This window comes from Pseudochaenichthys georgianus, chromosome 14 (genome assembly GCF_902827115.2).
Source record: "Pseudochaenichthys georgianus chromosome 14, fPseGeo1.2, whole genome shotgun sequence".
NCBI lineage: Eukaryota > Metazoa > Chordata > Actinopteri > Perciformes > Channichthyidae > Pseudochaenichthys > Pseudochaenichthys georgianus.
This window is the reverse complement of record NC_047516.1, coordinates 11109927-11126476: the sequence shown is the minus strand read 5'-3', so window position 1 is coordinate 11126476 and position 16550 is coordinate 11109927. Positions and strand designations below refer to the sequence as shown.

Below are 16550 nucleotides of genomic sequence, written 5' to 3'. Positions count from 1 at the left end.
GAATCCAGGGAGTTCACTAATGGGAGGACTGGCTCGGCTGCCTGCTGCCATGGCCATCAGCTGATGCCAATTATCAGAAGGAGCCACATCTGGCCTGGTCTGCCCCGGACTGGAATACAGGAACTGCTGTCTGGTCCCTCGAAAGTCTCCCCGCTCTTCCTCCCCCTTAGGGGACAGATAGTGGTGACCAATCTGTTGGAGGGGCTTGTAGGGACTAACAATAACAGTCAATTAATCCAACAGTTGATAAATAATGTAATGATCATTTTGAAAACTATTTAACTTGTGTGTCGAGAAACACTCTTAAACATTCAATGGTTCCAGAAGATGTGAGGATTGGATTGTAATTGGGATGGGCATTCCAAACCATAACTCGGGGGAAAAAATGATCAGCCTAATTGATACATTCAATTGTTCCTTGCAACCCTAAAAAAGAAAAGTTAGCGGTGTAAATCGGCTGATCTAGAGTCCTAAACAACATCATATATTGCAGCTGTATTTGAGGAGATGTTCATAATACATGTGAGGGTTTACTGTATACACAGAATGAAGTGTTACACTCAGGATATTCAATTGTTTTTGACTCAATAAAGACATACAAAAACATTAATATTTGTCTTTTTGTTTGTGTTAACAGGAATAGTTTCTTTGCTAATTATACATATTTATTTTACTAATTGTAAATGCATTACTTTTCTAGAAATGTTGAGATCCAAGTACTTCCTCCACCATTGCTGACATTGTTCTTACACACATTGCACCACTACTGAAGGAGCCTGATGCAGATGAATGTGTTGTTATATTTTGCTGTGACCGCCTGACAATAATACACAGTACAGTTCAGAGGCATGGTGGTTTGCGTGAGTACCATTTAAAAGACTTTGTTTCCAGCCTTGCAGGAGTTGTCTTCTTACACAAGAAACATTAGGAGCGGTGGCTGTGTGGGTCAATGTTGTCCGATTTAATACACAACACATGCAACCTGTTCTTTAATTTTGGTCAAAACTCAACTGTACAGATGAATGAAAATAGGCAAGTGTTTAGAAAACATCTTTGCAATGTGGTATACATGTATCTAACTTTGAGCACATGCTTTCACTTCACCAATGAGTGTGTGGGCCTGGATAGCCTTCACTGTGAAAAAGGCAAAACAGTGACAATTTGACAAATTATTTAATCTATTGTAAATGCAGTCTGTCTATAGCCCATACGGTTCATATTACCCTGTAAGTCAAGGCCTGAAATAAACAATTGTAGCCTAAGCAGCAACAGTCAAGCATAGATTACATACTGTAAAGTTGTATTCTGTTTGAACAGAACTTTGATGCAGAAATGTCCTCTGAAGAAAACATATTACACAAGAGCCTAAACAAATGGTAAGTTTGATGATAGAATGTGGATTTTGGGGGACTTTACACCTTGACCTAATCAGTAAAGGGTGACTAATTATAGTAACAACATGTTAGGTAAGGAAACACACAGAATGTACTACTGTATCTACATACCTTATAAATGTACTTACCCTCACCAGGTTAAAGGTACAATGCACAGAAAAGGAGAAAGAGGCTTTTTGCAACACAGGTCTACTAGTTTGGCAGTTATTACACTCTTCTCACTTTAGTGATCTTCTCCTGATGGCGATCCAGTCAGTAAAACACTGCAGCTCTATGTGACTCATCCCTTACCAAACGGTAAATCACATAAATCCCCTTCCTACTGACTTTGACCCCTGCCACATTTTTGCTCCACTCTCCATGGCCAAAAGGAGAACATGTGGTCTTGGTGGAGGATTTAAATGGAAGAGTGTCCTCCTGATGGTTGGCAAGTACCGGACAAACTACTGCAGAGCAATTACACTACATTTTAACTTCATGTGTGAAAATAAACACTGCTGAGAACAAGAAAACCATACACTGACGCACACAACTAAATTAAAGCTTCCAGAATCAGTAAGCGACAAAATCTGGACCACGAAGAAGGGTTTTTCTCTAAACTTTCAACTTATTAAAGAGGATCAGTGCAGGACCACATTATTGTAACTAACAGAAAAAACCCAGTTTGACTAAATCAAAGTTTTATTGTTAGAGAAAGCTTGTTGAAAAAAGGTAAATATTATATCTTTCACCCAGATGAACCCAGACACATATGCATTATTTAATCATTTTTATTAGGAATAATTATTTGCAGAGAAACTTTCTGATTGAAGACAAAAACCTCAATCTGAAGGTGCAATTTTGTCAATAAACGTTGCCATTTTGACGTCCCGTTTTGACAGTCCTCCACAGTCATGTGTGGTCAATGTAATCTGGACCTGTGAGGATACATACAGATTGTTAGCAATCACAAAGCAACAACATGCCATAAACAACAGGGCAGTAATCACATTTGTTTATTAGAATGAAAATGTTCAGAGTGCATGATCTCTAATTATCCAATTAAGATGGCAAAGGAGAATATCTTTCAAAATAAATATATCAATGAACTCACTTATAATTTGGTTTTAAAATGTGATCAGGGGAAGTGGATTATGTTGAAAGTGCTTTAGTTTGGTCTTTGTGACACAACTGTGATGACTGTGAAATAGTTTTCCAGTGTTTATACTAAGGTAGCCAAATCCTGACTCAGAACAAAAATATTGTCTAACTATTGCTTGAGTTATTTGTTAGGAAATGCGAGAAATACAGTGTACTTCCATCTCCATGTCCAGCATTTGGCTCCACCCATTGAGTTTGACTCAACCAATGAGGTTATTCCATGGAGAGAAGCTTCGGCCCAGAAAGAAATTCACTTCTTAATATTGAGAGCCAATAAAACAGCACAGAGCATGAATGAATATTAAAAGAATATTAGCAGTAGCTTTGTACACAACATCTACTTTGTCGAAGATCTGTCGAAGTTGGATTTATGTGAGAGTGTCTGGTGGAAAGTGCTGCGGGGGCCCAGAGACCTGTAGCACCGTTCTACAGCCACTTTAATAAAGAGTGGATTAGGAGCAGCATTCCTGTCAGAGCGGCCCGGCCCACCACACACTAACTCAGTGGCTTCAGCCTAATGCTGAGAGATTTTCAGGGACTGGGTTTGTCATATCAACCGCTACTTTATTTCTGAGGCACAGAAAGTGAGAGTGTGTGTGAGTGTTGGGGTAGTGGACGGGAGGTAGAGATATTTGCAGAGCTTTTCACAAGAAAAGCGATGGGATTAGAGTGTGAAGCTACTGTGTTCCCCCCTCATCCTGACTTGCAGAGTGCGTTTCAGGCTTTGAGTGGAGATCTCTCCAGAACTAGTGAGAATAGTTTGACATGCAAAAATCTGACTTTATCCACAGTCGATTGATCTCGGCGTGTCTGTAATTTGTCATAAGCCAACCGTAGCATTGCAAATATGGCAGTGTCTCAAACACATCACCGCGATAACGCTGTTTGATTCTCCGAGCCTTGATTTCTGTAATGGATACTAAACAAATGCAGCACTGCAAGTGACTCCTCAATCACAATTACATAAGGTGGAAAAATGTATTACCTTATTATAAACATTGAACCATTCTGGGTGGTGGTTCATCTTCTCTGCCTGCAGAGCCACTCGAGACATGAAGCCGAATGCCTGTTAAAAGAAACAGTCAACTGTCAATCAAAAAATATTCAGGAATTTCTACCGTTTAAAACTCCATAGCTGTGAACACAAAAAATATCTCTCACATGACAAAGAATGATAATGCTACAACACAAAAATGCCACTATACCAGGCCAGAATCAATGACTCAGTAATCACTCAATGTAAGGCTACTACTAATAAAATATATTTGTTCAGAATAACCATTAAATGATTTCTTGATTCATTGGATTGGATTAGGGATTTGGTGTACAAAATGTGTGAAATATGGCCATTAAAACATCCCAGAAACCAAAGGTGGCCTCTTGAAATGTCTCGTTTTGTCTAACAAACGATCCAAAACTGGAATAAATGTATTTCTTATTTTCAACATGATGAAAATTATTATTAAAATATTCCCAAAAGTTGAACGTGTTTTTCGCTGAATAACTGATTGATAAATCAACTTGTATCTGCAGCTGTAAAAATGAAGTATGTTCATACTTCCACACCCACTGCCCCACACACACAGCATGCACATACTTCGAAACATACACACTCTTCATATTTCAGGTTTGGCATGTGACTCTCTCCAATCACAGGCCATCCAGGGAGTGATTATGGTTATTCTAATTATCTACAAAGAGAAGAGTGAAATCCCTCGTCATGCCCACTGTTAAGAGAGGAGAAAAAAATGAAATCAGGTAGACCTATTTCAGAGCAATTTCCCACTGCAATCTCAATTAAGCCCCTAAATACTTCCTCCCCGTCTAATTAAATCAACTGAAAAGCCATTGTTTACAGACCATGGCTGCGGCCCCTTCCACCACCTGACATGACGAAACAGAATTACACTCACAGAAGAAATTGCGTTTAGCCTTTTTAGTGCGTTGTAACCAATTTCTGAGACGTCCTGTTCGTGCAGCGCGGCGCGTGTAACACGATCGGCAGCTTGATCAAATTGGTTATCAAGAAACCGTCTCCTGATCAATTTAAGTAATTGGCATATTCCTGCAACTTGACCCCACTGGCACCAATTTGGAGACTGAGGCGGTCTGCTTTCTCTCAGTTCTCATTGGCTCTAATGGAGATGGCTAAGCAGCCTGTCATGTCAGGTGTTGTCCAAACATGCCGTCTCTCTCTCAGGGCCGAGCTCAGGCTAATCTGCTGCTGAGGAACACTGAGTGACAGGTAAAAGGATCCTGTGTGAACACTTAAAGGTTCCTGCACATTGTCCCATTTCAAAACACCATGTTCTTTCAGAAAACAATTTCCAGCTTTGACTCTGTTAGGGATCAAAAACTCATCCTCTTGGCATATCAATATACAGTACTCACCTATGGCCAAACTTGGGTTAGGAATATATGCAAACACAGTTTTTTACATTACATTATTAATGATTTCCATTCTTCTTCAGGACCTTTCAGTCGTAGATGCAAATGATGCTTGTTTACATTGACAAAGTACAGTTTTATTATTGCATTAACCTCCCCATACCGTTTTATCTCTGATGCAAAAAAGCGAGTTTGACGGTCTCCATTGTGTAAATAACAAGCTAACAAATGTGGAATGACGGAAATAAATTATATCACTGTGGATTTTTTAATGTTAGAGTCAGATCAATATTGTTGTCCAATTTTGACTACATATACTTGTAATTGCCACACAAAAATGTCCAGGACAAGTTTGAGGTATTAGTTGATACTCTGTAATCAGAGTCATTGTCCGTTATCAGGAAATAAATGAAATGCCTTTTACATTTTTTGGCAGAATTTGAGGATTTTGGCCCGCTGTATGCTGTTCATGGCCACCTACAAGAGTGTACTAAATTCAGGCGCCTGACCTTGATCAGCATGTGTGAATAATGGGTGTACTTCCCTCTTTAATACAGGGAGGATCCCTTTTAACACTACATGTCTGCCAACTGGGTCACAGCACTTTAAAGATACATGATCATAATAACACAGTTGCAGACTCACTGAAATAATGACGGGTGTGCAACTACAAACATGTGCAGTCACATCTGTATGATACGATTTCATAGACTTCCAAACTTGGCAGGGGAAGGAAATTCTAGTCCGGACAAATAATTGCAAACTTCCAATCAGTTTTTATTCAAAAGTATATTTATCTTCCAAAGCCAGCTCATGGCATGATGAAGTTTGCCAATGATTAAGAGTGAATGATGTGATAGAAGTGTGTTTTGTATTTGCATTTTGAAGTGACAGTGGACCAACCCCGACCAGAGCTTACACTCATTATCCAAACTTCAAAGTTCATCACAAAACCCACTGCTATTTTCAAGAAAAATGTCACACTCAACAATGGACAATTACATGTCCACGTTTGAACCTCATTGATGTGCAAACAACCCACAGAGCGCAATGCGTTTTGATGGGAAGAGGAATGTGAAACTGAAGAAGTTTAGCCTGTATGCAACCTGAACTCTCATGTCCCAGGAAGACAAAAAATGAGGAGAGAAAAAGAGCAAGGAAAGCAGTAATCTCCCAATACAAATGAATTGGAGTTGAATGTCCAAATAACCTGAAAAGGGGTGAACAACGGGATTCTCTCACAGGCGGTGGTCCCTCGGGGGCAGTAAGGAGAGTAGCAGCAAGACACAATACTGGCGAAGTGGCGGTGCTACGTCTGTCACCTGTAGGTCATCTCAACACCCTCCACTTGGGCTAAACAAGGAAATAAAACCGACCCTCAACTCCCAGCTGAGGTCTTATGTCAACAGAGGTCAAGGACTCTCCCTCTCAAAGTGCTTTGTTTACACCATTTGTATTGTCCGGGCCACACTTCTCGAGCCAACAGGTCAGCCAGCCAGTCGGCCAACCATCCATTCATTCAGCCAGCCAGCCACTCTCTCCAAACTGGCCCAACAAGCTGTAGCTGTCAGACTCAGATAATTTGACAGGACATTTCGCAGGCCCCCCCTCCCCCATCTCAAATAATCAGAAACACCCAACGGCAGGCCCCCTCTTTGCCTCTTCCTCTGCGTACCAGCTTTTGAGGAGCCGATTTGGTGCTATTACTGCATGATTGTCATACAACACTGGATGAGACAATTTGAAGTCGGAGCAGAGTGGTGTTCTCTCTCTCATTGCGGCCGTGGGCTGGAATACAGGACTCAGTTTCAAACACATGTGTCTGTTATTTACAGATCGGTTTTCCACCGCCGCGCTGTCCAGGGGCTTAGAAACGCCTGCTCTGTCTTGCCAGGACTAAGTGCATGCAGATTGTGCCTACTCTTACTTGCCTCTGATGGACACACAAATGCACACTGATGCATGCACGAATGCACATACGCAAACCTTCTCAGCATACACACAAGGATGTGTCGACACACACATATGAAGACAAGCCGCTCTCCACCATTACACACCACCGTGAATACCCAATGATTACCCTGCGAGCCCCATCATCATCCGCGTCAGCACCCTGGAAAACCTTCGCTCCTCCGCAGTGAAAGGCAAGAACGCTGTGAATTGCACGGTGGTGGTGGTGGTGATGATGATGACGACCACACCTCTTATGTCTCGTTTCTCTCCTTTCCCAAACAGCTCCTCACAAGCTTCCAGCTGGCAGTGCCTGCTAAGTTGACATGTAACTTAAAGCAAACTATTGAATCATTATGAAGCAAAGCTGCCAAGCGCTGGAATTCTTCCAGGCAGTAGAGAGATCTCTGCTGGGTTCTAAATGTTATATCACACATTTATGTTCATAAAATTGTGAAACACAGACAAGAGCTTCAATTCAATACAAAGATGATGCAGGTTGTGACTAAAATCCTATGTAACAAATGTCCGTGCAAGTCAGCGCCTGTAACGAGTGTCATGTAATGCTCATGGTGTTAAGGCCAACTTATGCAAGCCCCTCATTAACTGCAGGGTTACCAGCGAGGGCTTAAAAAGACATTGGGCTCGTCAAAAGAGAGCAGACATCAGGGTCATCTTAGCTTACCCAAGCACTGATAGCCAGATTATCTAACCACCTCCGCTGGGGCGCCACACCTCACGGCTTCCCTGCAGCCATTTTCACAAGACGTGATGAATGCGTGATGCCTCCAGTTCCCAGGGAACGCTCCATTTTGGAGACCGAGGTGGGAACTAAACACCACTGAGCTGATTAACCGGCCTCTCGCTGTGAGTAAGGGATATGGCGCGAGCGCTTGTGTAAGGTGATTATGTATACATGTGTGTTTAAATACTAGGGTTTAGATATGGAGTTTTAAAGGCTGGATGACTTGTATGCCTTTATTATACATTTTTCAACATTTTATGGCAGAACATTTAGCTTTTTTGGGTCTTCATCAGAGTTCGATTTCAGTCAAGGTGCAAAAAAAGTGTGTGTGTGTGTGTGTGTGTGTGTGTGTGTGTGTGTGTGTGTGGTGTGTGTGTGTGTGTGTGTGTGTGTGTGTGTGTGTGTGTGTGTGTGTGTGTGTGTGTGTGTGTGTGTGTGTGTGTGTGTGTGTGTGTGTGTGTGTGTGTGTGTGTGTGTGTGTGTGTGCTTGCTACGCGCACGTGTGTGTGTATGCTTGCTACGTGTGCACGTGTGTGTGTGTGTGTGTGTGTGTGTGTGTGTGTGTGTGTGTGTGTGTGTGTGTGTGTGTGTGTGTGTGTGTGTGTGTGTGTGTGTGTGTGTGTGTGTGTGCTTGCTACGCGCTCGCGTGTGTGTATGCTTGCTACGTGTGCACGTGTGTGTGTGTGTGTGTGTGTGTGTGTGTGTGTGTGTGTGTGTGTGTGTGTGTGTGTGTGTGTGTGTGTGTGTGTGTGTGTGTGTGTGTGTGTGTGTGTGCTTGCTACGCGCGCGTGTGTGTGTATGCTTGCTACGTGTGCACGTGTGTGTGTGTGTGTGTGTGTGTGTGTGTGTGTGTGTGTGTGTGTGTGTGTGTGCTTGCTACGCGCGCGTGTGTGTGTATGCTTGCTACGTGTGCACGTGTGTGTGTGTGTGTGTGTGTGCTACGCGCTCGCGTGTGTGTATGCTTGCTACGTGCTCGCGTGTGTGTATGCTTGCTACGTGTGTGTGTGTGTGTGTGTGTGTGTGTGTGTGTGTGTGTGTGTGTGTGTGTGTGTGTGTGTGTGTGTGTGTGTGTGTGTGTGTGTGTGTGTGTGTGTGTGTGTGTGTGTGTGTGTGTGTGTGTGTGTGTGTGTGTGTGTGTGTGTGTGTGTGTGTGTGTGTGTGTGTGTGTGTGAAGCAGGAGGGGGGTGGCTTTGAAAGTTTGGTTAACACAGGGGCTCAGTTTTAGTTGTAGGACAACTTATTCAACACAAGCAGAGCAAGGCCCGTAACGAGAGGCAGAGGCTTGAAGGAGCTTTGGTGGAGAGGAAGCCCCCGACAGAATATAAAAAGGGGGATCAGCCTCAGACAGCGGAGGGAGCTGTCTGAACAACAGCAGCGCTCTCCTCAGTGGACGCTGCAGCCTTTTCTGGTGTAATGCGGTTATTGTCTGTGGTCAACCACAACTTTGGCGTGTCATTTGTCTCAAGTTTGTGTCATCTTTATTTTGTTGCATTATATCACACACATTTATTTATACAACGAAAAATACTTAATAGTAAATTAATTTATGCATCTTTCAAGCACAACTTTTGACAAGGAATGCTTTTTTAATATGGCCTTAAAACAGTTGCTAAATCTACAGTCTGGGACATTTATGTTCTCATTATGATTTTGAATGAACACACTATCCTGGCTTTTAGATATCTGTAAGACTGATTGATGATCCTTTCCAACTGCTTTCTTAAGAAATGTTCTTTCCTCTCACACATGTAGAAAAGTCACTGAAAGGTTAGGAGAACATGAATGCGACAAAATAGCCCCTATTACAGGGGTGGCCAACCCGCGGCTCTCGAGCAGCATGCGGCTCTTTGCCTAGTTTCATGCGGCTCTTCAGTTCATATTGAATTGTATATGTGTGAGTTTGGGGGAGAGACACTGACTCCGAGTCCTGACAGTTAAACCTGATATTTAGAAGGTCTGTTAAGTATTGAATGCTGATAATTCTGACGTAATTTGGCCGGTCAAAGTTGTTTGGGTTCGGATAAAATCGCTCCTACTTTCGTCCCGGGTTACTTTCGTCCCGGCTCTCCCTACGTGTGTATGTGTGGTGTCAGGTGTCAGTATGAGAGGATGACAGCGCGTCTAATTTTGATCAGAATAATACCTGCGATGCAGTGAACCAATCACCTTTGAGGGGGGGAAAACCTATCGTTGATTAAACACTATCCAGTGTTTCCCCTACCATTGTCTTGGAGGGGTGCTGCGCCCCGCCAACGGAGCCCCGCGCCCCCCCCTGAAAATATATATAATTTTTTTTCTTTTAAATATATATATATATAGCACCAAATAATCTATAACTACAGTCACTTTTCACATTGAACATGTGCTCTTTTATTAAATAAACTAAACGCTTTCATTTTAAGTTGTGAGTTTAGTGTTTTTGACCCTAAGAAACACTTATGCATTAATCAATAACAATAATCCACAGCTCCTCTCTCTGCTCCAGAGGATTTCAAAAATATATCCCAATAACACAAAAATGCATCAGTGACGTGGTTCAAATCTTGTCTCCAGAAAACAAAAAACTGAAACAAGCGGTATCAGTGACTGTGTGTTTGATGTGGCTCTTTGCAGTAACATAGAAAAAATGTGGCTCTTAACCTCTGACTGGTTGGCCACCCCTGCCCTATTAAGAACGTACCATTGAGTGAATGCTGCAGATATTCACTATGAATGTGATCATATAATGCAACATATTGATTAACAGAGCAAAGTATCCTATTAAACGATAATGTTGTGAATCCTTACATCCTTTTGACTCTAAATATCTTTCAGAGTGCTATTTGGACTTTGACATGCACGTGAGTATATTGAAAATATCATAAAGCCAACAGTTAACATTTTTTACTGTGAAATTATCACATTTTGGTAGCCATTTTGGATCTATAGTCGCTGTTCCATTACACAAGTTCTCTTGAAGAATGGTTGGACTCTGAATTACTGGAAAGCTATTCATTCATCTGCCTCTTTAACTAATAAATAAACAGTTTTGTGCACTGACAGATATTTACCTTGTTAAACATTGCTATTCTTAGTTTAAAGGTCGGTCTTGTTCACTTTGTAGGAGATAATCAAGATAATAACAAGCCGTTTTTCATTCCCAGTCACAACTTTTGAGGCATTTTTCCCATCACTGTAAGACTGAACGTTTGTGGAGAAAGTTCAAATGCCATCATTGTCAACTTCAGCTAACATAACACAACAGTTGAGAATGCACAGCTCACCTCTCCTATCCAAACTGCATCTTTCGGCTACCAATTTCACTTGTCGCGTAAATGTTTCCACATTGTCCACCAAAACATAAAGCAGATGGTCATCAGTAAACATACATAACATAAGGCTTAAAACGTAAACAATATCAGGGACTGCAACTTAAAAACAAGCCCAAATCCAACGAAAATGTACAGTATTAAACAGATGTTTCCACATATGATTGCAGGGATTTTCATTGACCAAAGTGACTCCAGACAGAGGATTTCACCTCTCAAACCTGATTAAACATCACCGGACTTGATGAGGAAAATAACTCGGCAACTTTTCAGACCACTGCCACCATCAACGCAGTTTACCCACATGCCACAGATAAATTAGCTGCTAAAGCATCTAACACTTTCCACTTGCTGTAATCATGGAAAATAAACATAGAAATCCAGCTATCATGTTCTTTTTGAATTCATTTGCAGCTATGAATGTCCCTGTGTGTCATGTAGGCTATTTAGCTCCACTTCAACAAAGTGCCACTGTGGATTTTCAGAGCCATAGACACACCTCTACCGCCCCCTAAAGACCACAAGAGGAAGTGTTTCCTGGGGGATTTGTTATTCTCATTATAAACTCTCGGGATCTGATTTCTTCGAACCCATCACTCGCAGATAAGTGGCGAATGGAAATCAGCCAGCATGTCGCTCCTCATCTAAATTCTCCCCTGGTAAAAGCCCTTTAAGAACAGCCATAAAAAACAAAGCTACAGTGTGTAAAAATACATGGAGGGAGAATAAAAGACAGCGAAAAAGAAGAACAGAGAGACAGGCGGAGAGAGAGTTGCCAACATGTAAAATTGGAACAACATGAGCCCAATAACATGGGGCACAGAATGGGAATAAGAGACAGAGAAAAGCAGAGATTGGGAAAGGAGTGTGGCAAAGAGCAAGAAAAAAAAAACAGAAATGCACATCGACCAGAAGGAATGATGGGGTTGTTAGTGGTTTGTGAACCAGATGAAACATTTTAACCAATTTGATTGTTTGTGAAAGAAATCATTCTGATCGAAACCCCAATTGCTGCCAACTGGACGCCTGGCGTGTCTCAGGGTAATGCTGTCTGACGTGTCGGGGTAAGAGGAGAGGCTTTAGAGCCAGGAGGAGTCGATGGGGGAGGTCAGCGCTTGGCCCCAAACTTCAAACACGGGGAAGTGTAAAAACAGACTATGTTAGGGGCTAAAACAACTAACGACAGGATTAGAGGAAGTCCGCTAAGTGGTCTTGTTGAGATGTTGCAGTTTAGGTCGTCCAATACAGGACTGAGGAAAGTGGTAGGCTGCCTACCAATACTGTACTGTCAAATGTATATATTAAAAGAAAAGGTTCAAAAGTGTTATGAAAATGGACTTGGGGACGAGAAAAGTTCACAAAGGCAACTGTGTACTATGGTGACGATAACACCAGAGCAAGCATTTGTTAAAAAAAAGTGCTGTGGAATATTTTTGAAATCTCCCAAAAAAAGTTAAGTAAGTGAACCTTGAGTTGTTACTATTTAAAAATAATACTGTAATTTCTCAACAAGTTTGTTTTCAAAATAATGTTTTCAAAAGTTTCAATGTTATTTTCTCACAACCCATCAGGGCAACATAAAAAATAAACCTACTAAAACACACACATTTTAAATGTATGTCCTACATAAATGCACAACTTTAGGAATTTTCATTAAGTTTTGGTATTTTTGTCATGTGATCTCATGATGGATCGGCCATTTCGAGGGTTTGACACAAAAAAAACATTAATTGATTATAGAAAAATATGCTCATATTACTCATAGTATCATTTCCGTATGCAAATACTGTAATATATCTAACTGTATAGATATCTTACAGTATTGGTATAGCATTGCAACAAAACTGTACATTCCATTTCAAACGGAGAGCAAAGACCAGGATTGGACCAAACCTGTCCATTTGGATTTTCAAGTACTATAAATAAGCACAATTGAAATACAAACAACTTTTTTGCTTAGAGCAACGCAAAGTTACAAGACTTTAAATACTGAAGCGTCCAGCACGCCCTGTCATAATTAGCACCCCATGCTCAACCAATTATTAATGAGTAGGAAAGAATGGCCTTTTCTTTCTTATAAACAACCTTTTAAATGTCAGGTTGGAACCAAAAGAATCCAACGAAAGCAGAGAGGAACCTGTCTGCCGCTACACCTGCAACCAATCAGCATATAAACAGATGAATTTGTGTTTCCGATGGTTAGCGAGATGGTCGTGCGTCTGGCGGTCTGCATTCTGATCCCCATCAAATAAACTTAGAGCCACTTTACAACAGCCCCCTAAAGACCAGAGCAACAGAACGCAGAGGGCAACTGATTTCCCCCAAAAAAGATGACAGTTTGATAGCAGACTCTACCGGCCGTCTGGAAAAAAACACTGAAGCAGATGTCAGCTGCCAGTGTGTTTTCTCTGTCATTATGAATTTAATTAAATCCCATATACACACTATAACCAGATGCACAGTGATGCAAATTATGTCCTATGTTATGATCCCTGTGATTATGTATGACTGGTAATCTTGTCAGTAATGCCACAATTGTATAATAAACAAAAACAATTGTCATTATCTGCTTGTTGAAGTGTTTTGAAAAATCCTTTAAAATTGCTGCTCACCTATTTAAATTTGTGTCTGTGAAAACATCATAGTGTATAACTAACATAGTTCTAGTACATTAAATTCACTGTTATGATTAAGTGACTCTTCGTAATCACTGTTGGCTTGAAGTAAAGATTTAATTTACCATGTGTTGTTCTTGCATAGATTCAATTATTATTATTTTTCAATTTACCTAAAGCAATCAACAAACACTAATTACCTTATGATGCATTATGACAGTGATTATAATGCATTACAAAAATATGACAACAATTCTTCAAAAACAAAAGGTATAATAAACTATGATGCTTGCAAAAAGATAATGTCACCGAGTGACAATTGTGAAGTATCATGATACATGACCTTGTAAGTGATTATATCAGTGACTTTTGTAAAGTGTCTTTGTGTGTTTGTAAAGCGATATATAAATTACATATATTATTATTACTATTATAAGCGAATACAAAATGCTTGATGATGACCTGCTGCTACACACTATGTTCTTCAGCATTGGCAAAAAGTAATTTATATTGTACATTTCCCATTTGTGGGACAAATAAAGGAATTCGGATTCTGATAACCTTAAACCCAAATCTGAATCGTAAAATAAACCAAATGAAGTGACAAAAAAAGTCAACCTGCATTGACTCACACATGTCAGAGGTACATCAACATAAATACACACACACACACACACACACCTGATTAAAGGTTTTGAAGTGAAGTTCTTTGAAGATGGCATCACGGCCCTTCACCTCCACCCATCCTGCGGTCCTGAGCTCCTTCACCTGCTGATCCCGGTCTGCAGGGGACAGCCAGTGGGAAGACTGGACAAACATACACAAAAGTATTAATGTTAACAACTTAATTTTGTAAACCTTGTCAACAACTTATTCCGTGAAATTCTCTTTTCTCAATATGCTGTGGTGTGCTCATGATTTAATGTTGTTTTTGTATCGGTTTCAAACAACATCTTATCTCGAAAACTAATATTTTAAGCGACAAATTACATAATCTTGGTGCTTTTTTTTATCTGACAAAACGTCATTTTTATCAAATATATTTGAGTTATAAAATTAACTTAAAGTTTGAGATGTGATTCATAATACTCAAATGTCATCTTCATTCTGTTAGGCCTACCTGAGTGTTAATAGTGCTGTGTCCGCAAGGTGGCGGTATAGCATCAATAGTGTGTACTTCAGAAATTACACAGAAGTGCACAGAAATTGTACAAAGTAAGTTAAACAGTTAAATAAATAGTATGTAACAAATACTAATCAACTGTATGAGCGTGACCATCATCAATATGAGCTTGAAATCCCATCTGTACATTAGAAAAGCATATTGAACGCCATTATCATTTCAGAATTCACAATGAAAGTTGTATAACATAGGCTTTTCTTACTTGTTGCAAACACTATACAATTCGGCACGTTTATAATCGCAAATGAACACATAATAGGAGTCCCAAATTATGAAATAAACAGTAGGATATATAGCACGAATTAATTCTCACTCAGTTAAAATGTCATGATAATATTGCATGCAACTTGTATCGATCAACATATCACAGCCGAATTGAAGAACAGCTCCGAAACTATTAAAACATTCCAGAAATGCTGCAAAAAAACCTGTGCCATCTTACAGGTATGCATGAACACATTCAATTCAGAGTGTTTTGAATGGAGTTTGGCATAATTACTTCTCCATAAATAACTATGCGTCTTGCATGGAGCTATGGGGACTTACTAGCCTACTTCAGAGCCTGTAGCCTACAGGTGTGCATTTCTTAACTCTCTCGTGAAATTAGACACTGCATAACTGCGGCTTCACATTGTCAACACAGGTCGGATGCTAATGCTAACATCCTGTCTCTACAGGCAGCCCTCACCTCTTTAGATGAGTGGTTCTTGCAGAGCCCGGACAGCATTAGACTGCTCCGTATTAACACACGGTTACAGGGCCTCAGGCCACACATTAATACAGACATAACTGGCCCTGTGTCAGCTGTTATCCTCTTTCCAAAACCACCTGCTCTCCTGTTTCCTCTCCTGTACTCACACACTCTACCATAGCTGTTCGGGTAACTGCCTGATTAAAATCCCACATGTTCTAAAGGAGTCTGCGTATGGCTCCCAGGTACAGGTCTTGTATGAAGGTAGATATGGTGCAAAATGTGAGAGCGTGTAAAACCTGATGTGAGCACTTGCAGAAAAAAAATCTGAGCTTGTGTGTTTACATTTACACTTGTATAAAATATCCACGTAACTGTGAACCAAATGTACACTTGTATAAAATATCCACGTAACTGTGAACCAAATTTGAAGTCACAGACGAAAAAAAAAACTTTTGTAGCTTGTAGAAAAAAAATGAACTTAGAGATGAAATGTTCACTTGCAGAAAAATACATATTTTTTAAATATATTTTCCATTACAACTGCAACTTTATTTATTACAACCTCTCAAATCAGTCATTACAACTTGACGAATCTGCTCTGTGGCAGTATAAATCGACGAATCTTGACTTTGACATTTTCCATCATTGACTATATTATTATTATTATTATTATTACTACAATTATTATTATTATTGTTATTATGTAATATTTTTCACTTTTCGTTTTTCAAATGAGGGTGCATAACGACTCAACTGAGAGTGCAATGCACCCTTATGCACCCCCGTAGAACCAGGCCTGAAGGTAGGGTAGGTAATTCACTTCAGAAACACTTTTTGTTATATTCCATGGAATGCTCTTAACATCCCGATAGCAATGAATAAATTAAATGCTTTGACAATAAATATATACAAATATTTCATCTGTGGAAGCCGTGGCGCTGTAAAAAGCAAGTCCAATGATCTGCCTCAGCCCGCGGCAGATAATTGGATGGCCTACCTGCCTGTCAGCCTTCCATCTCGTGCCCTCATTCGCTCGTGTGTGTTGGAGGACGGGCTCTGTAAGGAAGTCTGAAGGAAGGGGCAGATTTTTCGGTTGTGTACTTTCAAATTCTAGCTTACTCGAGCTGGTTTCT

At 40.4% G+C, this 16550-nt stretch overlaps 1 protein-coding gene across 1 annotated transcript; it reads right to left on the bottom strand.

The window, feature by feature from the left end:
* Positions 1–2148: 2148 nt before the first annotated feature.
* LOC117458801 (pterin-4-alpha-carbinolamine dehydratase 2-like) lies at positions 2149–15622 on the bottom strand. Its single transcript, XM_034099472.2, has 4 exons — positions 15412–15622; positions 14222–14347; positions 3520–3600; positions 2149–2311 (listed from the first exon to the last, which is right to left on the bottom strand). Exons 1-4 carry the CDS (start codon positions 15508–15510, stop codon positions 2216–2218), a joined length of 402 nt encoding a protein of 133 aa, XP_033955363.1. The 5' UTR covers positions 15511–15622; the 3' UTR covers positions 2149–2215.
* Positions 15623–16550: the final 928 nt, after the last annotated feature.